Source organism: Leucoraja erinacea, chromosome 9, assembly GCF_028641065.1.
Source record: "Leucoraja erinacea ecotype New England chromosome 9, Leri_hhj_1, whole genome shotgun sequence".
Taxonomy (NCBI): Eukaryota; Metazoa; Chordata; class Chondrichthyes; order Rajiformes; family Rajidae; genus Leucoraja; species Leucoraja erinaceus.
The window spans coordinates 20,950,313-20,976,465 of NC_073385.1; the positions used below are offsets into that span (position 1 = coordinate 20,950,313).

Below are 26,153 nucleotides of genomic sequence, written 5' to 3' on the forward strand. Positions count from 1 at the left end.
CCGTTGAGGTGTAAGCTGCCCAAGCGAAATTTGAGGTGCTGTTCCTCCAATTTGCGCTGGGCCTCACTCTGACAATGGAGGAGGCCCAGGACAGGAAGGTCAATGTGGGAATGGGAGGGGGAGTTTAGGCAGATTGAGCGGGGGTGTTCAGCGAAACGATCGCCGAGCCTGAGCTTGGTCTCACCGATATACAGGAGTCCACGCCAGGGCCGTGTAGTCGATACCCAAAACACCCGATTCCGACCCAGACTCCTTGATTTCTTGTGCATCCGACTCGGACCCCGACCCCTAGGTATAATAATAATTGTAAATCTGCTGTGATGACACTACACAATAATTGTAAACCTGCTGTGATGACACTACACAATATGGCATTTCATAAGAACCACATGAATCATCAGGCTACCTTTTATACCCATGTCCTTAAAGTTTTGAGTTTAATGGTTGTAGCTTTTGTGGCTTTTTTTAATTGTTTATTAGTTAGATAGAACTCTTAAAGATAGCGGAGTCAGGGGATATGGGGAGAAGGCAGGAATGGGGTACTGATTAGGGATGATCAGCCATGATCACATTGAATGGTGGTGCTGGCTTGAAGGGTCAAATAGCCTACTCCTGCACCTATTGTCTATTGTCTATTCTTGAAAAAACCCCATAATTATGCTAAAAGAAAAAAAAATTACATATGCAAACCTATGGCAAAATTAAAATTCCATTGAATTATATAAAAACTATAAAAGCATTACTCCAAAATGTATTAAACTAAGGCCACATGTATGAGCGAAATGCCTAAATTATGACCAAAAAAATTCTCAAGTGCAATAGAAATTAAAAGTAAATGCATAGGTAGTTAAGTTTGCTACAAAAGTACATACCTAAAATTTATTGATAACTTGTCCTTATGCCCCTGTCCCACTTAGAAAACCTGAACGGAAACCTCTGGAGACTTTGCGCCCCACCCAAGGTTCCCGGAGATTTTTGTCAGTCTCCCTACCTGCTTCCACTACCTGCAACCTCCGGCAACCATCTGCAACCTCCGGGAACCGCACGGAAACCTTGGGTGGGGCGCAAAGTCTCCAGAGGTTTCCGTTCAGGTTTCCTAAGTGGGACAGGGGCATTAGGAACAGAATTGCTTCTGCCAGATCCTCTTTCATTGAAGCCCTTAATTCTGATTTAATTATTTTCAGCGCAGAGAACAGTCTGTCCACACTGACCTGAGTGGGTGGTATGGCTGTTACTATCATAGCTGCAAATGTAACTATTTCTGGATAAGCAGGGATGTTTTATTGTATTGTAAGTTTAGATGAGCGATCATATTTCTCTACTGATTTTAAACCACCAAGAAAATCTTGCTTAAATTCCATTTGTTTAACGTCAAAAGGCTGCCTTTGCACATTTCAACGGGAACGTTTTGCTCTCAGCCTTGGTGTCCTTCACTCCTAATGACTGAGTTACTATTTTATTGTTTTCATCAACAAATCTAGCATTGATGGCAAAATAGTGAACTCTGTGACGAGTGGTGGCATCCTTTTTAATCAACACGAACCGCTCCTTAAGAGTTTTTCCAAGCTTTTCCTTTTCATTCTTGGCTTCTTCAAGCGTAAGTTTTCTGATACTCTCCCTTGCCAGAGATCTTAGCCATTTTTCCATTTAGACCTAGAGAGGTTGGTTGAGAAAATAAAGTTATGGTTACACCATTTCTTACAACAATTTCGATAAGATGTTTCTTAAACATTTGTGTGGTCAGTGTTACAGTTACCTTGTCTGAAGTAATGAACCTTGTAAGTGATGCTTGTCTGGGTTGTTCCTCGGGAGATTTGGATTTTGCTGACTTTATTGTGGTTGTAAGATTTTTATTGATACTTGTATCTTTCTCATTTACAACTTCTAAAATCTTAGGGTGGAAACGTTGCAAATGTCTTTTCAAATTTGAACCTCTTGTTGGAGCATTTTTATCAGTCTGAGTTTTGTTTCACACAATCTTTCACCATCATCATCTTCTACCATAGACCGACACGCAGACTGCTTTTCGTCGGTAGTTGTTGTAAAATATTCACAAACAGCAGGTCTGTTTGGAGTTTTCTTTGCCATTGAGAAAGGGGCTTTAGTTTTCAAACTTGCAAACTTGGGAAATTTTGAATTCGCTCAATTTCTTTTCCTGAAAAAGAAAAGAATGAATGACATTAATGAATGAATAGTGGCTGAAATGGAATTATTAACATCTTTTATATATCACAAAATACGGGGTTAAAGTACAGTGAATACCGGCGGGAAAACTGACATTCTTTACTTACCTTTACTAACTCACTTTAGTAGTCTCTATTCATTGGTAATAATTCAATCATTTGAGGAAACTTGTTTGAAGGAATTAGGAGGGTCAAGGGGATGCAGCCCCCCCCCCCCCCCCCCCCCTCCCACCCCCCCCCCCCCCCACCCCCCCCCCCCCCCCACGGTTAGTCTAGGTTAGTTTAAAGGGGGGGGGGGGGGAAGGGAAGGGGATGCAGCCCCCCATTAGTCGGTGTTTACTATACTTTTACCTAAATGAGCCCTAACTTTTTATTCCCTTCATCACCCAACCCCTTCAAACGTTTGAAGCTGGAATATTGTTCAAGAATCCACTGAAAGTAGAAATGATGGTTTGTTTTGATGAAAAATGACCAGATTCGTTGACACTTTGCCAAGACTAGTGTTTACTGCTGTTGAGAAGGAATTCATTATTACTGATGATTTATTTTGCATCAAATCATGAACATTCACAATCTGTATTCATTTATAATATATATTCCCCATCAATGAATGATTACATTTACCTTTTTGAATTCAGAAACGATCCAGACATGTTCAGTCAGTAGCAGGCAGAGGGAATCAGCCAGTGATGGTGTTTGTTTACCTTTAGTTTCTTGTGGTGCTGCCACCCGCGTGGCAGCACCAATGTCATTCCTCATTGTCTCGAGTGGAAATAAAGTGTATGTTTTAAAAATGGGATTTTTTTCGATTTACTTAGTCTCTGAAATATATGTTGAGGTCGGAGTCGGGACTTTGTTATCGACTCTACAGCCCTGGTCCACACCTGTGTAGGAAAGAACTGCAGATGCTGGTTTAAATCAAAGATAGACACAAAATGTTGGAATAACCCAGCGGGAGAGGCAGCATCTCTGGAGGGAAGGAATGGGTGACGTTTTGGGTCGAGACCCTTCTTCAGACTCGCCTGGAACCGTCTCTGCCTTTGCCCACTAAAGATCACGTGTAAATATCTTTTAAATCTAGTTTGTCACTTGTACCTTGGTACAGTTAGAAGCTTTTTTGTTACATGCTATCCAGTGAAGGGAAAGACGACATGATTACAATCCACGTTGCAATCTGTTGTCATGCAGCTAGTGCTCCACACTGAGAAACTAAACACAGATTGTTCCGCTGCTTTAAGAAAGGTCTCCACCCGAAACGTCACCTGTTCCTTTTCTCCAGAGATGCTGTCTGACCCTCTGAATGACTCCAGCTTTTTGTGTCTGTCTTTGCTTTGCACAGCACCTCAATAAGGGCCACTCTGAGACTTCAATGTCTTGACACTTTAAGAATCCATGCACTCCCACTTTTACTTTTCTGTTCCATTGAATCCTAAATGAAGCCCAAGGCACAACATTTCCTCTTCTGTCTAGGCATGCTACAGCCCTCAACGTTTGACACTGAATTTGTTAAAAAAAAAAACCCACCCCATCCAGTTTTTGACATAGGCTAATTATGGCAAATACTCTGAGCTCAGATAAAGGGCCTATCCACTTATCCATGTTCTCCACAGATGCTGCTTGACCCGCTGAGTTACTCCAGCACTCTGTGAAACATCACTTATTCATGTTCTCCACAGATGCTGCCTGACCCGCTGAGTTACTCCACCATTTGTGTCTTTCCTTAATGAACCAGCATAGTAGTCATGCCAACTATGTTCTGTTGTGCTGAAGCAAAGCAAGAATGTCATAGTCCTATCAGGGACACATGACAATAAACTCTCTTGAATTTGCAGTTCCTTGTTTATACTGTTCTCTGAAAGCTTGCTCCATATACTCTCCACACTCCACACTCCACGTGCATAAAATGTCCCTCAGATTCTTATTACATTTCTCACCGGAAACCTATGCCCTGTTCTTGATTCCCCCAAGAAAGACACAAATGCTGGAGTAACTCAGTAGGTCAGGCAGCATCTGCGGGGAACATGGATAGGTGACGCATCACAGAGTGCTGGAGTAACTCAGCGGGTCAGGCAGCATCTGTGGAGAACATGGATAGGTGACGTTTCACAGAGTGCTGGAGTAACTCAGGGGTCAGGCAGCATCTGTGGGGAACATGGATAGGTGACGTTTCACAGAGTGCTGGAGTAACTCAGTGGGTCAGGCAGCATCTGTGGGGAACATGGATAGGTGACATTTCACAGAGTGCTGGAGTAACTCAGTGGGTCAGGCAGGATCTGTGGAGAACATGGATAGGTATCGTTTCAGGTTGGGACTACATCAACCTTCAATGAACAAAAGGGCTTGTTATCCTGCTATCCAGGGTAAATAATGTACAAGGTATGGTTGTAATGTTCTGATTACACTAAAGTGTGGTACAGTAGATAGCGAAAATAGTTATCAAAAATTACAGCAAAATCTTCATCTGTTGAGCATGTGAGCTGAGGAATGGTTAATGGAATTCAATGCAGATGTGTATATGGTGTTGCATTTGGGGAAGTCAAACCAGGGCAAGATCTTGACTGAATGGTAGGGCCCTGGGGAATATTGTGGAGCAGGGATCTAGGAGTGAACACAGGGGCCTGGGGAATATTGTAGAGCAGGGATCTAGGAGTGCAGGTACACAGTTCCCTGAAAATTGGTGTCATTGGTAGATAGGGTGGTCAAGAAGGCTTTTGACACATTCATCGGTCAGGGGATTGAGTATAGAAGTTGGGATGTTATGTTACAGTTGTACTAAACATTGATGAGACCACAGTTAGAGTATTGTGTTCAGTTTCAGTCACCCTGCTGTAGGAATAATGTTGTTAAGCTGGAAAGAGTGAAGAGAAGATTGGTGTTGCCAGGATTGAATGACTTGAACTATGGGGAGAGGTTGAGCAGACTGGGTCACTATTCCTTGGAGTGCAGGAGGATGATGGGATGATCTGAGAGCTGTAAAAGATCACGAGGGGGTAAGGTAGAAGCCTTTTACCCAGAGTAGCAGAATCAAAAACCAAGGTGATGGGGAAAAGATTGAATAAGAACCTAAGGGGCACGTTTTTCATACAATGGTGGGTGTATGGAATGAGCCGCTGGAGGTTGAGGCAGGTACTATAATTCATTAGTTCTGGGAACAGAATTAGGCCATTTGGCCCATTAAATCTACTCCCACATTCAATCATGGCTGATATATATCTCCCTATAACAAATGTAAAATACATTTGGACAGGTACATGGATAGGAAAGGTTTGGATGAATAAAGACCAAATGTGAGGTACACAAAAAAAAGCTGGAGAAACTCAGCGGATGCAGCTGCATCTATGGAGCGAAGGAAATAGGCAACGTTTCGGGCCGAAACTCTTCTTCAGATCAAATGTGGGCAGATGTGACTAGTGTAGATGGGGCATGTTGGTCAGTATGGGCGAGTTGGGTGGAACGGCCTGTTTCCATGCTGTGTCATTCACTGTGAATTTGTCACGCTGTTGTGGGTGGCTGAGTGCAGGTTTTGGACTGGTTCCGGCATTGCGGGCTTGTGCAGAATGCTTGGCTTGTATTTGTTTTCAAAGCCACTACGTTCAATATTGCTTCTTCCATGGCTCTTTGTGCCAACGGCCAGATGAAGCCTGCAGCGATGATTTCACAGTTCCAGCTTGTTGGCTGCACTGTCATACAAACCATTTCAGCTAATTGGTTAGTATTGAGCCCTGTGTGTGCTGACTCACGTTGGCCTGGAGGCTTGTGTGTGCGGCAGGCTGCATTAACAGCATTATTACCCTGCTGCCTGCGGCACTGATGACTCAGGCTCACAGGCTCAGCAGCAGTCGGCAACTACTGCGAGGAGCTGTGCTACCGATCGCGGCTGTCTCCACGTCTGCTCTCTCTACCTGGTGAGTTGCTGATGTACAAACTGGGGTGAGATGCAGGGGCTGGGCTCCCCACTGAATATCCTGTCTATGAGTTTAAGCATGGGTTAGAAGCAAGAAGTGTGGTCATTTGGGCTTCAGTGGCCCCTGTTCCCTGTTGTGACCGAGCTGTCTGCTGGGAGGAGGCTGCAGAGCCTTGCAATGCCTTGCAGCGGCAGCTGGTGATGCACAGCATGAAGCTGAGATGCGGCCACTCGATCCGTTTCAGCAACCTCGCACTCTGCTGTTCCACCAATGAACGGCAGAGTCACGCAGTTGCTAGAGCCACTGCTTCACAGCGCCAGAGACATGGGTGTCCTCGAGTAGAGCTGCTGCCTCACAGTGCCAGTGTCCTCCACAGCGCCAGAGACATGGGTGTCCTCCAGTAGAGTCACTGCCCCACAGTGCCAGAGACATGGGTGTCCTCCAATAGAGCTGCTGCCTCACAGTTCCAGTGACCTCCAGTAGAGCCACTGCCCCACAGTGCCAGATAAATGGGTTTACTCCAGGTGCTCCCGCAGTCTAACGACAGACACGCAGGATAATTGGCCTCAGTAAATGCCCCGAGTGTGTAGGGAGTGGATGAGAAAGTGGATAAGAGAACTAGTGAAAAGGAGTGATCGGTGGTCATGTCCATGCTGTATTGCTAAACTAACTAAAAGGAGTTAAATAAGCCGTACATTCCCCATCACGTCGTCAGCTCTGTGTTCTACTCATCTCAGCCAAGGCCCCAGGGCTCTTTGCTGCCTGTGTTTCAGCCACACCTGCTCAGTATCTGCAGCTCCCAGAGTCGTGCATCACGGAAACAGACCCTTTCACCCAACTGGTCCAATCCAACCCAGATACCTCATCTAAACTAGTCCCATTTACCCTCATTTCACCCATATCTCTCTAAACATTTCCTATCCATGTACCTGTCCAAATGTCTTTTAAAAGCTGTTATAGTACCTGCCTCAATGACCTCCTCTGGCAGCTGGTTCCATACACCACAAACTGTCCCTCAGGTTCCTGTTCAATCTTTCTCCTCTCGCCCAAAATCCAGCTGTCCCAGTTGTAAAGCGGAGCGTCTTTGAGTTAAGTTATGAATCGGCACTGGGCAATGCTGCGGCTTTGACAAGTGCAAGCTCTAATAATGGACTCTCCACCAGAGGTGGTGGAAGGCAAATATGTTTCACGTGAGAAATGCGAGGAATATTTAGAAGGAAAAGATGATCAGAATGAAGCAAGAAGTTTTGCCTTTGTTTAAGAAGGGAAGCAGAGACAATCCATGGCATGAAAGGTCAGAGTGCGTGACAATGATGCATGAACGGTCAGGGTGCTTGATGTCCAGGGCATGAACGGTCAGGGTGCTTGACGTCAATGGTCAGGAAGCTGGAGAGGATTCTTCAGAATAGGATTGACTCCATTCGGAAGAGAATGGGTTAATGCGGGAGAGCCGGCATGGCGCTGTACACGACGGGTCATTTTTCACTAGTTCAATAGTTTTTTGAGGAGGCCATGAACGTGATCTACGACCGTATCGTGGTGGATGTTATGGATTTTAGTAAGGATTTTGATACAGTACCTCATGATCAAGTTTAAGATGCTTTGGATCCACAGTGACTTGTATGGATTCTTAACTGGCTTTCTGATAGGTGTAGGTTCATTACTGAGGTACAGTGAAACACATTACTTTGCAAGCTTCCCATCACATCTGACAATGCTGTAAATAAATACAATCACGTCAAACTCCAGTACAATTGGTAGAGCAACTGGGAAGGTACAGAGTGCAGAATATTGTTCTCAGCATTGTAGTGCTAGATTTACAGGTGTAAAAGAGTAGTGATTGTATTGGAGGGGGGTAGATCCTTGTCTGAGAAGTGCATTTACTGGATCCATCTTAGTGTCAGAAGACGGTTGTAGTGGAAGGGCGTCAGTCAGTCAGTCAGTCAGGCTGGATGTCTGTGACCAGTGGAGTTCCACGGGGATCTGTGCTGGGAACTCTGCTGTTTGTGATCAATGTAAATGACTTGGACACAAATGGAGATGGGTTGGTTAGTAAGTTTACAGACGAGACGGAGAATGTTGGAGTTACAGACTGAGCAAGGCTGTCACTGCATGATAAAGACCAGATGCACAAATGGCTGAAGAAATACCAGTTGGAGTTTAATGTGTGCAATCAAATGTATGGGGTAAGTGTGCAATTAATGAAGTGACTGATGTATAAAAGGCTCCCGGTCAATAGCGCGCTGAAAGTGAAGAGACTGATGTATAGAAGGCTCCTGGTCAGTAGCGCGCTGAAAGTGACAGCCCACGTTGATAGCGTAGTAATCAAGGCGTGTATGCCTTCATTGGGTGCGGGCGGCATTGAGTGTAAGAATCAGGAAGTCATGACGCAGCTTTATGGGACTTTGCTCAGGCTGTATTTGGAGTATTGGTTGCAGTTCTGATCACCCCATTACAGGAATGGCATTGAGGCTTTGGAGGGGGTGCAGAAGAGTTTACCAGAATGATGTGTTTAAAAATGAACTGCAGATGCTGGAAAATCGAAGGTACACAAAAATGCTGGAGAAACTCAGCGGGTGCAGCAGCATCTATGTAGCGAAGGAAATAGGCAATGTTTCGGGCCGAAACCCTTCTTCAGACACCAGAATGATGCCTGGATTAGAGGCTATCAAATATGTTGGACAAACTTGGATTGTTTTCTCGGGAGCATCGGAGGATGAGGGGAAAATTTCTAGAAGTGTATAAAATTAAGAGAGGCATATATAAGGTAAACAGTCAGAATCCAGTATGGAAAAGTCAAATAATAGAGGGCAAAGGTTCAGGGTGAAAGGGGCAAAGTTTAAAGGAGATGTGTGGGGCAGGTGTTTTACACAGAGGGTGGTGGGTGCTTGGAATGCGCTTCCAGGGGTGTTGGTGGAGGCTGATGCCATAGTGGTGTTTGAATAGGCACATGGATATGCAGGGAATGGAGGGGGATGGATCATATACAGGCAGATGTGATTATTTTAGGTTAGCATCATGTTTAGCACAAACATTGTGGGCCAAAGAACCTTATCCAGGTCTGTGCTAGCAGAACTGTGTTCCCCGATGATGGAGCTTTGACTGGAGGCTCACAGTCAGGACAGGAGCAGTAACAGAATTGAGATGAGGAGAAATGTCTTTACTCTGATACTTAACTATGACAATGTTATTAGTCTTGCAAAGAAAGATACAGAGTGCTGGAGTAGCTCAGCGGGTCAGGCAGCATCTGTGGAGTACATGGATAGGTGACGTTTCACAGAGTGCTGGAGTAACTCAGCGGGACAGGCAGCATTTGTGGAGAACATGGATAGGTGACGTTTCACAGTGTGCCGGAGTAACTCAGCGGGTCAGGCAGCGTCTCTGGAGTACATGGATAGGTGACGTTTCGGGTTTGGACCCTTCCTTGGACCTGAAATGTCACCCGTTCCATGGTCTTCAGAGATGTTGCCTGATCCGCTTAGTTACCTCAGCATTTTTGTGTCGTTCTTTGGCATAAACCATCATGTTATTATGATTAGTCTCACACTGCCTGCAACTTACTAACATAACCATATAACCATATAACAAGTACAGCACGGAAACAGGCCATCTCGGCCCTTCTAGTCCGTGCCGAACACTTACTCTCACCTAGTCCCATCTACCTGCACTCAGACCATAACCTTCCATTCCTTTCCCGTCCATATACTTATCCGATTTATTTTTAAATGATAAAATCGAACCTGCCGCCACCACTTCCACTGGAAGCTCATTCCACACAGCTACCACTCTCTAAGTAAAGAAGTTCCCCCTTATGTTACCCCTAAACTTCGGTCCCTTAATTCTCATGTCATGTCCTCCAGTTTGAATCTTCCCTACTCTCAATGGAAAAAGCTTATCCACGTCAACTCTGTTTATCCCTCTCATAATTTTACAAACCTCTATCAAGGCCCCCCCTTAACCTTCTGCGCTCCAAAAAATAAAGACCTAACTTGTTCAACCTTTCTCTGTAACTTAGTTGCTGAAACCCAGGCAACATTCTAGTAAATCCCCTCCGTACTCTCTCTATTTTGTTGACATTTTCCTATAATTTGGCGACCAAAATTGTACACCATACTCCAGAATTGGCATCACCAATGCCTTGTACAATTTTAACATTACACCCCAACTTCTATACTCAATGCTCTGATTTATAAAGGCCAGCACACCAAAAGCTTTCTTTACCACCCATCTACATGAGATTACACTTTCAGGGAACTATGCAGTTATTCCTCGATCCCACTGTTCAACTGCATTCCTCAATTCGCTACCATTTACCATGTACGTCCTATTTTGATTTCTCCTGCCAAGATGTAGTACCTCACACTTATCAGCATTAAACTCCATCTGCCATCTTTCAGCCCACTCTTCCAAATGGCCTAAATCTCTCTGTAGACTTTGAAAATCTACTTCATTATCCACAACACCACCTATCTTAGTATCATCTGCATACTTACTAATCCAATTTACCACACCATCATCCAGATCATTGATGTATATGACAAACAACAGTGGACCCAACACAGATCCCTGAGGCGCCCCACTAGTCACCGGCCTCCAACCTGACAAACAGCCATCCACCATTACTCTCTGGTCTCTCCCATTCAACCACTGTTGAATCCATCTTGCCACTCCACCATTAATACCCAATAATTGAACCTTCTTAACCAACCTTCCATGTGGAACCTTGTCAAAGGCCTTACTGAAATCCATATAGACAACATCCACCGCTTTACCCTCATCAATTTCCCTAGTAACCTCTTCAAAGATTTCAAGAAGATTAGTCAAACATGACCTTCCAGGCACAAATCCATGTTGACTGTTCCTAATCAGACCCTGTTTATCCAGATGATTATATATATTATCTCTAATAATCCTATCCATTAATTTGCCCACCACTGACGTCAAACTAACAGGTCTATAATTGCTAGGTTTACTCTTAGAACCCTTTTTAAACAATGGAACAACATGCGCAGTACGCCAATCCTCCGCCACCATTCCCGTTTCTAATGACATTTGAAATATTTCTGTCATAGCCCCTGCTATTTCTACACTAACTTCCTTCAATGTCCTAGGGAATATCCTGTCAGGACCTGGAGACTTATCCACTTTTATATTTTTCAAAAGTGTCAGTACTTCCTCATAGTTTCCATAGCTACTCTACTTGTTTCCCTTACCTCACATAATTCAATATCCTTCTCCTTGGTGAATACCAAAGAAAATAAATTGTTCAATATCTCCCCCATCTCTTTTGGCTCTGCAGATAGCTGTCCACTCTGACCCTCTAATGGACCAATTTTATCCCTCGTTATCCTTTTGCTATTAATATAGCTGTGGAAACCCTTTGGATTTACTTTCACCTTACTTGCCAAAGCAACCTCATATCTTCTTTTAGCTTTTCTAATTTATTTCTTAAGATTCTTTTTACATTATTTATACTCCTCAAGCACCTCATTTACTCCATGCTGCCTATAATTATTGTAGATCCCTCTCTTTTTCCGAACCAAGTGTCCAATTTCCTTTGAAAACCATGGCTCTTTCCAATTATTACTCTTTCCTTTCAACCGAACAGGGACATAAAGATTCTGTACTCTTAAAATTTCACCTTTAAATGTCCTCCATTTCTCTTTTACATCCTTCCCATAAAACAAAATGTCCCAATTCACTCCTTTTAAATCATTTCGCATCTCCTCAAAGTTAGCCTTTCTCCAATCAAAAATCTCAACCCTAGGTCCAGTTCTGCCCCTCTCCATAATTATATTGAAACTAATCATATTGTGATCACTGGACACAAAGTGCTCCCCAACACATACCTCCGCCACCTGACCCGTCTCATTTCCTAACAGGAGGTCCAGCACTGCCCCTTCTCTAGTAGGTACCTCTATGTATTGCTGCAAAAAACTATCCTGCACACATTTTACAAACTCCAAACCATCCAGCCCTTTTACAGAATGTGTTTCCCAATCTATGTGTGGAAAATTGAAATCTCCCACAATCACTACCTTGTGCTTACTACTAATATCTGCTATCTCCTTACACATTTGCTCTTCCAATTCTCGCTCCCCATTAGGCGGTCTATAATACACCCCTATAAGTATTGCTACACCTTTCCCATTTCTCAGTTCCACCCAAATAGCCTCCCTAGACGAGCCTTCTAATCTATCCTGCCAAAGCACTACTGTAATATCTTCCCTGACAAGCAATGCAACACCTCCACCTCTTGCCCCTCCAATTCTATCACACCTGAAGCAACGAAATCCTGGAATATTTAGTTTCCAATCACAGCCATCCTGCAACCATGTTTCACTAATCGCCACAACATCATACTTCCAGGTGTTAATCCAGGCTCTAACCTCATCCACCTTTCTTACAATGCTCCTAGCATTAAAATATACACATTTAAGAAACCCACCACCTCTTATTCTCTGTTTATTATATTTTTCTTTCTCCCCTACGTTGGGTCTGAGTGCTTCCCTTCTCTGCCTCCTGCCTCACACACTGTCCACTAGCTTTCTCTATTTGAGTCCCTCCCCCCAACATACTTGTTCCTCTAATCTCCGCTGAATACTTGGGGGCCTGTAGTATACTCCCAACAAGGTGATCACCCCCTTCTGATTTCCCAGCTCTGGCCTCACTGGATAAACCACACAGTCTGTAGAAGGGTCTCGACCCGAAACGTCACCCATTCCTTCTCTCCGCAGATGATGCCTGACCCGCTGAGTTACTCCAGCACTAGGTATCTATCTTCGGTTTAAACCAGCATCTGCAGTTCCTTCCTACACATCAGTAATGTCACCTTGGACTACTGCCGTGACATTCTCTTTAATTAGTAAAGCAACTTCTTCTCCTCTTATCCACTTGCCTCTATCTACCACACGTGTAGCATCTGTAGCCTGGAACATTGAGCTGTCAGTCCTATCCCTCCCTCAGTCAGGTTTCTGTTATGGCTATAACACCCCAGTTGCATTGTCCTATCCACGCCCTGAGTTCATTTGCCTTAACTGTCAGGCCTTTTGCATGAAAATACATGCAAGATAATTCACCAGTTGTTCCTCGATCCCTGTTGTGCTCCCGCCATCCTGTCAACTTGCAGCCTTTCACCTGCTTCTGTCCTGCATTGGATCCTGCTCGACCTGATTCCTTCTCTCGTCACCCATTCCTTCTCTCCGGAGATGCTGCATGACCCACTGAGTTACTCCAGCATTCTGTGTCTTATCTTCGATGGAAACCAGTATCTGCAGTTCCTTCCTACACATTGGACCTGGCCTTCATGCCAATCCAGTAGTAACCCACCCAAGTTGCACCAGTGAACCCGCCTGCCAGGATCTTGCTTCCCTCCAGTTCAGATGCAACTCATTCCTCCTGTACAGGTCACCTCTGCCCCAGAAGGGATCCCAATGGTTCAAAATCTGAATCCCTGTCCCCTGCTCCAACCCCTCAGCCACACATTCACCTGTCCTGTCTTCCTGTTCTTACCCTCACTAGAACATGGCTCTGGGAGTAATTTGCCGAACTCCCTGTATTTAGTCCACGGACCTCATCCCCTTGTCATCCCTTGTCATTGGTGACCCTGTACACAATGACGCCCGGCCTGGCCCCATGCAGACAGCTCACCATCCTGCAGCCTCACTGCCTCCACTGCATCTCCTGCCGGCCCCCTAGACAGTGGGTAGACTACCACTGAGACTCTGCCCGACATGACCTTCCCCCTTGAGCACCTGCTCCTAGACATCCTGGACTCTGGCCCCAGGGACAGCTCACCATCCTGCAGCGTCACTGCCTCCACTGCATCTCCTCCCGGCCCCCTGCTCTCCTAACACTATGACTTGTTAGTCTTTCTCCTCGATCTGGCGGCGGTTTGAAACTACACACAGAGGAGGGTTAAGAGTGGAGACATGAAAGAGACTTTATTGTTCAAAGAGATTAGCCATGATCACATTGAATGGCAGTGCTGGCTCGAAGGGCCCAATGGCCTGCTCCTGCACCTATTGTCTATTGTCTATTTATTTGTTGGTCCCTGGGTGCTTGAGTCTTCAGTCTGTGTGTGAATATTCCCACACAAATGATTGTTGGCACAAGAGAGTAAATTACTTGAGGCAAATGAATCTTGAATGTGCAGTGAGTGATTGGCGTTGGGTGTGGGTGTGCTTGGGTGCAACTCCCTGAGGAACTACATTGTTGCTTCAGTCAATAACATAAGTTCCTGACCAGGGCTGGAAACAGAGAGATGAATGACACATTGGCTCAGTGCCAGCCAGTGCATTTGCTTAATCCTCTCTACAGCTGCACTAACATTGCAGAGACAACATTAGACAACAAACACGGCACCTCTTCTGCTTTGTCCATCCAGGAGATGATACACGCCCTGATCATGAATCCGTCCATCTCCTGGCCCCATGTGTCCCGAGGGCCATTGAACAACTGGCAAATCTTGGGACCACTTACAACGCAGGTAGACATCGATGATGAAATTTATCAATGCTTCAGCGCTGCCATTGTGCAAACCTGGACCTGCTTGGAAATGGGTTGAATGCCTTGTTCACATTGAGTGAGAGGTTGGCGTGGCACCTTCAACCAGGTGTTCTACCTGTCCCTTGTACGCTGACAATATAGATTCTTTCATTCTCTCAGCGTTTGCATCTACAGGTATGTCCTGTGTTTGCTGTGGTGCATCAAGGTTGTCCGTGAATATAAATAGACATGATGGTCAGCATCAACATGGTGGGGCCAAAGGGCCTCTTTCTGAGCTGTATGACAATGGCCTGAGACCTGGCACAAAGCTCATCATCTTGTGGGCAGCATCGATTCTTTCATCATGTCCGGCATGTGCATTGTGGGCCGAAGGGCCTGATCCTGTGCTGGACTCTTCCATGTCCTTGTCTTCTTGTCTTTGTCTTCCTGTCTGTTTCTGAAATGTGGACTACCTAACGCAGAGATCTCAAAGCAACGGAGAAACTACAGATATCATCCCTGTAAAGTTCTCGCAGTGTGCTGGAAGAAATGCAACCCTGTGTGAATGTCCCTGGCCAAATCACCACCGTGCACTGAGGCACAGGCCTGTGTGGTCAATTCCCAACTAGATGACCACTGCGCATTGAAGTACACACCAGCACACTCAGTCCCCGGCCAGATGACCACCATGCATTGAGGCACAGGCCTTTCAAGAGATTCAGCATGTCACCAAATACTCTAACAAACTTCTACAGATGTACTGAAGAAAGCATCATGGGTGGATACAACATGCTGGAGTAACTCATCGGGACAGGCAGCATCGCTGGAGAGAAGGAATGGGAAGTGTAAAGAAGGGTCTCGACTTGAAACGCTACCCATTCCTTCTCTCCAGTGATGCTGCCTGTCCTTCTAAGAAAGTGAAGCTGTTGATGTACTTTCTTCATGCTGGGCCCAGGATAGGTCATTCAAGCCGTTAACTTGCAGAAATGTGAAGCTGCTAACTCTCTTTATCATCAATGGCAACTGGTATACGGTGTTCCAACTTCCCCATTCTGGTCGAGGATTAGTTCTTTGGCCTTGTTCACATTGAGTGAGAGGTTGGCGTGGCACCTTCAACCAGGTGTTCTACCTGTCCCTTGTACGCTGACAATATAGATTCTTTCATTCTCTCAGCGTTTGCATCTACAGGTATGTCCTGTGTTTGTTCTGTGGTGCATCAAGGTTGTCCGTTAGATGACAACGTTCCCTGATTGCTCCCACATTCTCCATGAAATTCTTTCCTTTTCATGTTCTCTGTTGTCTCAAACGTACAACCAGCAGGCTGCTTATTTAAAACAGTTCATTTTTGGTGTGTGTCCAATGTGTGTTGTGCCCCATGCCCGTAATCTCACTGTCTCTTTCTTCTCTAACATTACCCAACTGATCGCACTGTCATGTTATTGCTCAGTCCTCTCGTGCCATTGACTAACCATTGATCAGTTTCTTCATGGTCCACAGGTAGACCAGGATTTAGCTGCTGATCTCTACATTGGCCAGAGCTGTGTGGTCTTCTTGGTCCTCTCAAGGTGCAGGTAAGAGTTCAGCTTTTGGTTGGTGTCACCTGTCGGCCAGGTCAAAGTGGCAGAGTTCCTTCTCTGAGATACAGAGTGAACTCAACAATGGGCGCAGAGCCAATCACATGGTACACACAGGGAACTGCAGATGCAGGTTTACAAAAAAAGTCACAAAGCCCTGGAACAGTAGAACAGGCAGCACATCTGGAAAAGATGGATAGGTGACATTTAGGGTCGGGATCTTCAGTCACAAAGTTGTATGACTCTATATGTCATAACTTTATCAATACTGGTTAGGCCAGAGTGGAATATCGTGTGCAGTTCTCGTTGCCACACTGTAGGGTGTGAAGAAGGTGCTTGTTCAACGACAAGCTTTTCCTGTAAGTAAAAACTCCTACGCATGCCTGGAACCCCCACACATGCGTGGACTTTATTAAGTCGTTAAAGGCACATTACACATATTGTAACAGTGCTGGAGATGGTGTGAAGCTGAGTCCCCATGTGGTGCCGGCCATTAGTGGGACACACTGAGTAGATTGGGTTTATGTTCCTTGAACTGGTGGACGCTGGACAACAGGGATATGGATCATAAGAAATCTTTCCCCTACGCATAGGTGTCCAAGATCAGGCATCATCGGACAATGGGAAGTGAGTTTAGAGGGCATCTGAAAAAGAATGGTTAGTATCTGGAAGCTACAGACTGAGTAGTTTGCATAGGCAACTTCAATCACCACATGTGGAATCCTGACTAATAGGATCAGCATAACGATAGTTGGCCTGGACTTGGGGACAAAGGCCTGTCCCTGCACCTGTCCCTGTCCTGTCCTGTACCTGTCCATGTACATGTCCCTGTACATGTCCCTGTCCCTGTCCCTGTCCCTGTCCCTGTCCCTGTCCCTGTCCCTGTCCCTGCCCACGTGGATATAGAAACATAGGTGCAGGATTAGGCCATTCGGCCCTTCGTGCTTGCACTGCCATTCAATATGATCATGGCTGATCATCTAAAACCAGTACCCTGTTCCTGCTTGTATTTTAGAAGATAGACACAAAATGTTCAAGTAACTCAGTAGGTCAGGCAGCATCTGTGGAGAACAAGGGTAGGTGACGTTTCGAGTCGGGACTCGGCATTGTGTTCAGTTTATGTCAACCAGCTACAGGAGGGATTAAGAGAAAGAGTGCAGAGAAGGTTTCAGAGCAAGTTGCCACGACGTGAAGACCTGACTTCACTGGGAGAGGTGAGGCAGCTCAGGAATGTATTCCTTGCAGTCAGCTGAGGGGGTGATCTTTTCCCAGCGTGAACTGTCTTTGTCCCAGGGTACAATAGTCTAAACACATCGATTGTGGTGGGTATGTGGAACGTTGAAGCATGTTCAATAACAACATTTCAAAGATATTTGGACACGTGTATGGATAGGGAAGGTCATAGAGTCACAGAGAAGTCACCTTGATGTCCTCTGAACCTCGATTCCCCTACTCTGGGCAAGAGACTCTGTGCATCTACCCGATCTATTCCTCTCATGATTTTATACACCTGTATAAGGTCACCCCTCATCCTCCTGCACTCCATGGAATAGAGACCCAGCCTACTCAACCCCTCGCTATAGCTCACACCCTCTAGTCCTGGCAACAACCTCGTAAATCTTTTCTAAACACTTTCAAGCTTGACAATATCTTCCCTATAACATGGTACCCAGAACTGAACACAATACTCTAAACATGGTCTCACCAAATTCTTATACAACTGCAACATGACCTCCCAACTTCTATACCCAATACTCTGACTGATGAAGGTCAAAGTGCCAAAAGCCTTTTTGACCACCTTATCTACCTGCGACTCGACCTTCAAGGAACCATGCATCTGTACTCCTAGATCCCTCTGCTCTACAACACTACCCAGGGGCCTACCATTCACTGTGTAGGTCCTGCCCTTGTTAGACGTCCCAAAATGCAACACCTCACACTTCTCTGTATTAAATTCCATCAACCATTCCTCCGCCCACCTGGCCAATCGATCCAGATCCTGCTGCAATCGTTCACAACCATCTTCACTATCTGCAAAACCACTCACTTTTATATCATCAGCAAACTTGCTAATCTTGCCCTGTATGTTCTCATTCAAATCATTGATGTAGATGACAAACAGTAACGGGCCCAGCACTGAACCCTGAGGCACACCACTAGTCACAGGCCTCCAGTCCAAGAAGCAACCTTCCACCATTAGAGGGATATTGGCCAAATACAGGCAAATGGCAATAGCCTGGATGGGAATGCTGGTCAGCATGGAACCATTGGGCTGAAGGGCCTATTTCCGTGGTGTATGACTCTTAATTGCGGGAGTTGGTCCGTTAGCCTCTCGTGTTGCTTCTCCATTCAATGTGATATTGATTGATTATTGATAATGTCAATGATAGTAGACAATTGTCTATTGTCTATTATTGACATTCGGAACCCTGTTCTTGCATTCTCCCAATATCCTTTGCTTCTTTAGCCATTTCTAACTCGCAGAATATATCCAATGATAAGGCTTCTACTGCCTCCTGCTGTGGTTGGTACGTCACAGCTTCACCACTCCTGACGTTGTGACATTTCTCCTTCATCTTCCACGTTTACTTTTACACATTAACTCCTAGTTTCCCATCTATCTCATTATGTCACCCATCGTTTTGTCATCTTATTTTAAACCCTCCCCAACAGCAAACACTACACTAAGATCAATGAGGTTAACATGGTTAGTAAATTTACAGATGACACAAATTGAAGGAACAGTAGCCAGGAAGCAGATCTCTTTTCAACAGGATCTGGATCACTTGGGAAGGCGGCCAAGGAATTGACAAGTGTCAGGTGATTACTTTGGTATGTCAAAGCAGGGCAGGACTTACACAATAAATGGTTGGGCCCTGTAGAGCCTTGCTGGGGCTTACACAGTAAACGGTAGGGCCCTGTAGAGCCTTGTGGGCAGGGCGTCTTAACGCATGGGCACGCTGGGCAGTTGCGCTGGCCCCCACCAGCATGGGGGCCCCATGCTAATCTATGTATTGTAGAATGTTATTGTAGAACATGAAAACGGAGAAGAACATCACAAGTGCATGACGGCATATTTGATTCGGAATAAAGAAACTGGAAGTGTAGGGGCCCCAGTGCCCGGGGGCCTGTAATGCTGTTAAGACGGCCCTGCCTGTGGGACTTACACAGTAAACGGTAGGGCCCTGTAGACTCTTGTAGAGCTTGTAGAGCCTTGCTGGGAAACAGGTGCACGGTTCCCTGAAGATGGTGAGTCAGGTGGACAATGTGGTGAAGAGGGTGTTTGGACACTTGCCTTCATTGGGAACGGTATTGAACAAAAGTTGGGACATCATGATGCGGCTGTACAGGACGTTGGTGAGACCACACTTGGAATTCTGCATGCAGCTCTGGTCATCCAGCAACCGGAAGGATGTCACTAATTTGGAAAAGGGTGCAGAAGAGATTCACCAGATGTCACCTGTACTTGAGTTACAGGGAGAGGTTGGATAGGCTGGGACTTGGAGCGTGTGAGGCTGACAGGTGATCTTATATGAGGGGCATGGATAGTGAACACTCCCAGTCTGTCTCCCAGGGCAGAGGAGGGAGATCTTGGAGAGAGCTCGTCATCTGTATCTGGACTGAACTGCCAGAGGAAGTTGGAGAAGTAACAGATATTTGGATGGATATACATAGGAAGGGTTGAGAGGGAATAGGCAAAATGCAATCAAATGTGAGCAGTTTTGGGCACTGTATATGAGGAAGGATGTGCTGGTTCTGAAGAGGGCCCAGAGGAGGTTTACAGGAATGATCCCAGGAATGAGTGGGATAACATATGGTGAGCGTTTGTCGGCACTGGGCCTGTACTCGCTGGAGTTTGAGGGGGGATCTCTTTGAAACATACAGAATAATGAAAAACTTGGATACAGTGGATGTGGAGAGGATGTTTCCACTGGTGGGAGAGTCAAGGACCAGGGGTCTCAGCCTCAGAGTTAAAGCACTTCCTTTAGGGAGGAGATGGGGAGGAATTTCTTTAGTCAGAGGGTGGTGAATCTGTGGAATTCATTGCCACAGAAGGCTGTGGAGGCCAAGTCAGTGGACATTTTTAAGGCAGATAGATAGATTCTTGATTAGTACGGGTGTTAGAGGTTATGGGGAGAAGGCAGGAAAATGGGGTTAGGAGGGAGGGAGAGATCAGCCCTGATTGAACGGTGGAGTAGACTTGATGGGCCGAATGGCCTAATTCTGCTCCTATCACTTATGATACTTATGAAATGGGATTAGCCCAATATGCCAAAGGGTCTGTAACGGTGCTGTAGGACGTGAGGACTAGTGTGGAAGGCATCACATTGGGCAGTAGGGCAATATGGCCCAGTACCTCTCCCTGATGCCCCTTGTCTCACTGCCCCCCCCACCGGTCTGCTGGAAACCTTCACCTGCATTCCTGCGCGCGCTTTGCTCTTCCTGCAGGTACGCAGCAGACTTTCGATGGACGACTCTACACTTCAACACAGTCCCCAAGCTGTCAATGACAAAGCTGGACACACCCTGGGCATCCTGAGCTTCCTGAATACCCTGGCCAACGAGACGGCGGAGCACTGCTACAGCGCAAGGTCACGCAGCACCGTGCTACAGGGCCTGTCTTTTGGAGGTGTCCCCACTGTCCTCGCCATCAACTTCATTCTCTGGCTGGTACGCACGCTTCCTCACCTCTGTCCTACAAAGCCATTGGCAATCTGAAGTCTAGTCAGCAGGTCAGGCAGCAACTGTGGAGTAAGAAACTCTTTCCAGTCCACGGACTGTTCAAGTGGAACATTAATATCCGGTTTGTAATCTGCAGGCTGTGTCTGACCTGCCCAGTGTTTCAACACTTTCTGTTTTTATTTCAATTATCTAGAATTAGAATAGGGCGGTCACGGTGGCGCAGCGGTAGAGTTACTGCCTTACAGTGAATGCAGCGCCGGAGACCCTGGTTCCATCCCGACTACGGGTGCTGTCTCTACAGAGTTTGTACGTTCTCCCCATGGGTTTTCTCCGAGATCTTCGGTTTCCTCCCACACACCAAAGACGTACAGGTTTGTAGGTTAATTGGCTTGGGAATTGTAACAATTGTCCCTCGTGGGTGTAGGAGAGTGTTAATGTGCGAGGTGATCGCTGGTCAGCACGGACTCGGTGGGCCGAAGGGCCTGCTTCCGCACTGTATCTCCAAACTAAACTAAACTAAACTAAATGTTTGCACCTGTTGAGAAGAATTGGTGTTCATAGTGGCTCCTCTGGATGTCCGTCATCGGGAACTCTGGCGTGCAGAGATAGATCAGCCGTGATTGGATGGCAGAGTAGACTTGATGGGCCGAATGGCCTAATTCTACTCCTATTCCTGTTGACCTTATGCTCAGTCATCTTGAACAAGGGGCCACAAAGTGACAAAGGTCTCCCCCTCCCACTATTTGCACTTTCCCTGTAACTGTGTAATGATGTAACGATACTCTGCTCTCTGGTATTTGTTCTTGTTGTCGTATTGTGTATGGTTTGAGTGTAATCATGTATAGTATGATTTGATTTGCTTGTATAGCACATAGACAAGCACATCCCCTGCACCTTAAGGCAGATGAGTACCAGTGATAAACCAGAGTGCACAGTGACATGGTTGTGGGTGTTAACAGTGTATTCGTGTATTGCAGGTGCTGCTGTTTGTCTTCTCCTGCCTTCGCAAGGCTGCCTGGGACTATGGACGCCTGGCTCTGCTGATGGACAATGACAGGTGCTTACCTTTGCTCAGCCCTCACGGACACCACTCCCAACACCCTCTGTCCAGGGTCGGGCCTCGTTGACCCTAACCCTACAACTCCTCACGGATACCACTCCATCGCCCCTTGTCCTTTTCAGAATGGCAGGCAGTGACTAGTAGGGTGCAGCAAGGCTCGGTGCTGGGATCCCAGTTATTTACAATCTATATTAATGATTTAGACGAGGGAATTAAATGTGACATCTCTAAGTTTGCGGATGACACAAAGCTGGGTGGCAGTGTGAGATGCGAGGAGGATGCTATGACGCTGCAGGGTTACATAGATCGGTTGGGTGAGTGGGCAGATGCATGGCAGATGCTGTATAATTCGGATAAATGCGAGGTTATCCACTTTGACGGCAAGAACAGGAAGGCAGATTATTATCTGAATGGTGTCAGATTAGGAAAAGGAGATGTGCAACAAGACCTGTGTGTGCTTGTACATCAGTCACTGAAAGTAAGCATGCAGGTACAGCAGGCAGTGAAGAAAGCTAATGGCATGTTGGCCTTCATTACGAGAGGATTTGAGTTTAGGAGCAAGGAGGTCCTACTGCAATTGTACAGGGCCCTAGTGAGACCACACCTGGAGTATTATGTGCAGTTTTGGTCTCCTAATTTGAGGAAGGACATTCTTCCTATTGAGGGAGTGCAGCGCAGTTTCACCAGGTTAATTCCCGGGATGGCGGGACTGTCATATGATGAAAGAATGGGTCGACTGGGCTTGTAATCAATGGAATTTAGAAGGATGATAGGAGATCTTATAGAAACATATAAAATTCCTAAAGGATTGGACAGGCTAGATGCAGGAAAAATGTTCCAGAACCAAGGGTCACAGTTTAGGAGTAACTCAGCGAGCCAGGCAGCATCTGTGGAGAACATGGATAGATGACGTTTCACAGGGTGCAGGAGTAACTCAGTGGGTCAGGCAGCATCTGTGGAGAACATGGATAGGTGACGTTTCACAGAGTGCTGGATCAACTCAGTGGGTCAGGCAGCATCTGTGGAGAACATGGATAGGTGATTTCAAGTTGGGACTCTTCTTCAGATTCATCGTGGTGGGGGGATGAAATGTGGAAGAGAGGAGGGGCAAGATGAATCCCGGCCAGTGATGGGTAGATACAGGTGAGGGGGGTTTGATTGGACAAAGGCCAGAGATGAAAGGGTGTGAATGGAAAGATTTAAAAGGGATGTGAGGGTTTTAGACACAGGGTGTTGGGTGTATGGAACATATTGCTGCAAGAAGTAGCTGAGGCAGGTACTATACCAACATGTGGAAGAGGTTTGTGCGTACATGGATAGGAAAGGTTTAGAGAGATACAGGCTCTCATATGCATGAGAGTAGGTCTATCTCAGGAAGGCACCTTGCCTCGCATGACGGGGTCGGGCCGAGTGGCCTGTTTCCGTGCGTATAACCATGGCTCTGACTCTGAGGGGTGGGAAGGCTCTGGGGATGAACTACCTCTTCCTGCTTCTCTCATGCATTGTGTTCTTGCTGTGTCCACGTTGCCTTGCTGCATGTTGGTCTCGCTGCCATTCAGTGTGCTGCTGTGTTTACAGCTCTCTTTACTCTCTGCAGCCTCACCTCCCTGTTTTACGGGGAACAGAATGAAAAGGAGAAATGCTCTTCTGAAACCAGCCCCACAGAACTGGAGAGTAAGGATGTGGTGAGTGGACCTACGCAGCCTCAGCATTGCCTCTTCCCAGTGTGAATCTGTACCAGGTAGTGACCAGCTCCATGTCAGTCACATCCAGTCCAGCTACTTGTTGTGGAGTTTTCAAACTACCATACACTCCCTGCTGGCTATAATGAGTATTAAACTATTGCTTCTTCAATTAAATGTAATGTATTTCCACACTTGGAGTGCTGTAACCTCTAGTTATACCTTCTAGTTTTAGAATCCTTTACCCGGGGAAAGCCGACTTGCTTATTAGTTCTGGTGCCCAGTTGCAGGAAGGAGAACATTGTTGGACAAAAGAGATTGACCAGGATGTTGGCTGGGCTTGTGGGTGACTTATAGGGTTGGATAGGCTGGCATGTGGAGTGTAGGAGGCTGAGGTGTGACCTTATTGAGGTGTACAATATACAATAGACAATAGGTGCAGAAGTAGGCCATTCGGCCCTTCGAGCCAGCACCACCATTCAATGTGATCATGGCTGATCATCCCCAATCAGTACCCCGTTCCTGCCTTCTCCCCATATCCCCTGACTCCGCTATTTTTAAGAGCCCTATCTAGCTCTTTCTTGAAAGCATCCAGAGAAACTGCCTCCACTGCCCTCTGAGGCAGATAATTCCACAGACTCACCACTCTCTGTGAGAAAAAGTGTTTCCTCGTCTCCGTTCTAAATGGCTTACCCCTTATTCTTAAACTGTGGCCCCTGGTTCTGGACTCCCCCAACATCGGGAACATGTTTCCTGCCTCTAGCATGTCCAAGCCCTTAATAATCTTATATGTTTCAATGAGATTGCCTCTCATCCTTCTAAACTCCAGAGTATACAAACCCAAATGCTCCATTCTCTCAGCATATGACAGTCCCGCCATCCCGGGAATTAACCTTGTAAACCTCATCATGAACAAGATCATGAGGGGAATGGACAACGAGAATGCTCACAGTCTTTTCTCAAAGATTCTAAAACTAGAGGGCGTAGGCTTGAGGTGAGAGGGGAGAGATTTAAGAGGGATCTCAGGGGAATCTTTATCAGTCAGAGGATAGTCCGTATCTGGAACGAGCTGCCAGAGGAAGCTGTGGAAGAAGATGTAATTACAACTCAGAAAACATTTGGACAGATACGTATATATGGAGATGAAGGGTTTAAAGAACAATGGGCCAAGTGGGCCCCGTTGGGTCCCGTCCCCTCAGCTTTGGGCCAAGTGCAGGCAAATGGTGGTAAATTGGTTGGCATGGATAAGGTGGGTGAACGGAGCTGTTTCCATGCTGGACAGTTCTGTGCCTCAAAAACTCTACCTCTCATCAACTGACCCAGCAAAAATAAAATAAGAGTGCAGATGTTGTAAATCTGAGATAAAACAGAGAATGCTGGGAGGTCTCAGCTGGGGAGGCTGCATCTATGGGAAGAGAAGTTAATGTTTTGTGATTGAGATCGTTCCTCAAGGAAAGGGGCTGATGCCGTTGCTACCTCACAGCTCCAGAGCTCCTGCTTCAGTCCTGGCATCCGGCACTCTGTGTGGAGTTTGCACGTAATCCCTGTGAAGGCCCGGTGAGAGCTGCAGGGTTACCTGGGCCCCAGCAAAGGGCCCCTTCACAGGGTCCCTGCAAAGGGCAGCTAGTGAGGGGTGGAATCTAGGGGGAGCTGTGGAGAATTTGGGCAAAATGAAATGGGATTACGGGAGGATTAATATCAATGGGTATTTGATGGTTGGTGTGGACAGTGTTGTAGGAACTGGGGCAGTGTGGTGGCTCCATGCTGGGGCTGTGATGTGACTCCATGCTGGAGCTGTGTGATCACTCCATGCTGGGGACTGTGATGTGGCTCCATGCTGGGACTGTGATGTGGCTCCATGCTGCTGGCTGTGATGTGGCTCCATGCTGGGACTGTGCAATCACTCCATGCTGCAACGTTTAAAGGACATTTGGCCAGGCACATGGATCGGAAAGGTTTAGAAGGATATGGAGCAACTGTGGGAAATGGGAGCAGCATAGATGGGGCATGTTGGGTAGCATGGATGAGTTGGGCTGAAGGGCTTGTTTCCACTGCAGCAATACACTGCAACCAGCAGACTGCACCGGCACACTGCACCGGCACACTTTACCAGGACATTGCACCATCCCAGCCAGGCACCATGCACACTGATCCCAGCACACTGCACCAGCACACTGAAGGACACTGCACCAGCAGACTGCACCAGCACACTGCACACTGCACCATCCCAGCACAATGGGATCCAGCACACTGCACCAGATGGGTGCACCATCCCAGCACACTGCACCAGACTGCACCAGCAGACTGCACCAGGGCACCATCCCAGCACACTGCACCATCCCAGCACACTGCACCAGCACACTGCACCAGCACACTGCACCAGCACACTGCACCAGCAGACTGCACCAGCAGACCGCACCAGCACACTGCACCACCCCAGCACACTGCACCATCCCAGCACACTGCACCATCCCAGCACACTGCACCATCCCAGCACACTGCACCAGCACACTGCACCAGCACACTGCACCAGCACACTGCACCATCCCAGCACACTGCACCAGCAGACTGCACCATTC

At 46.6% G+C, this 26,153-nt stretch overlaps 1 protein-coding gene across 2 annotated transcripts in view; it reads left to right on the forward strand.

Moving 5' to 3' along the window:
• Positions 1–4,787: 4,787 nt before the first annotated feature.
• The window catches only part of tmem63c (transmembrane protein 63C), a 49,109-nt gene continuing 27,743 nt past the window's right edge, over positions 4,788–26,153 (forward strand). The window contains exons 1-5 of one of the 2 annotated variants that reach the window (XM_055640303.1): positions 4,788–6,088; positions 16,073–16,146; positions 20,599–20,820; positions 21,810–21,889; positions 23,490–23,577. In XM_055640303.1, coding sequence (XP_055496278.1) covers positions 20,617–20,820; positions 21,810–21,889; positions 23,490–23,577 — 372 coding nt within the window. In that variant the 5' untranslated portion in view covers positions 4,788–6,088; positions 16,073–16,146; positions 20,599–20,616. Of the gene's footprint in view, positions 6,089–14,942; positions 16,147–20,598; positions 20,821–21,809; positions 21,890–23,489; positions 23,578–26,153 lie in introns of those variants that run through there. The other variant, XM_055640304.1, reaches the window with a different exon arrangement.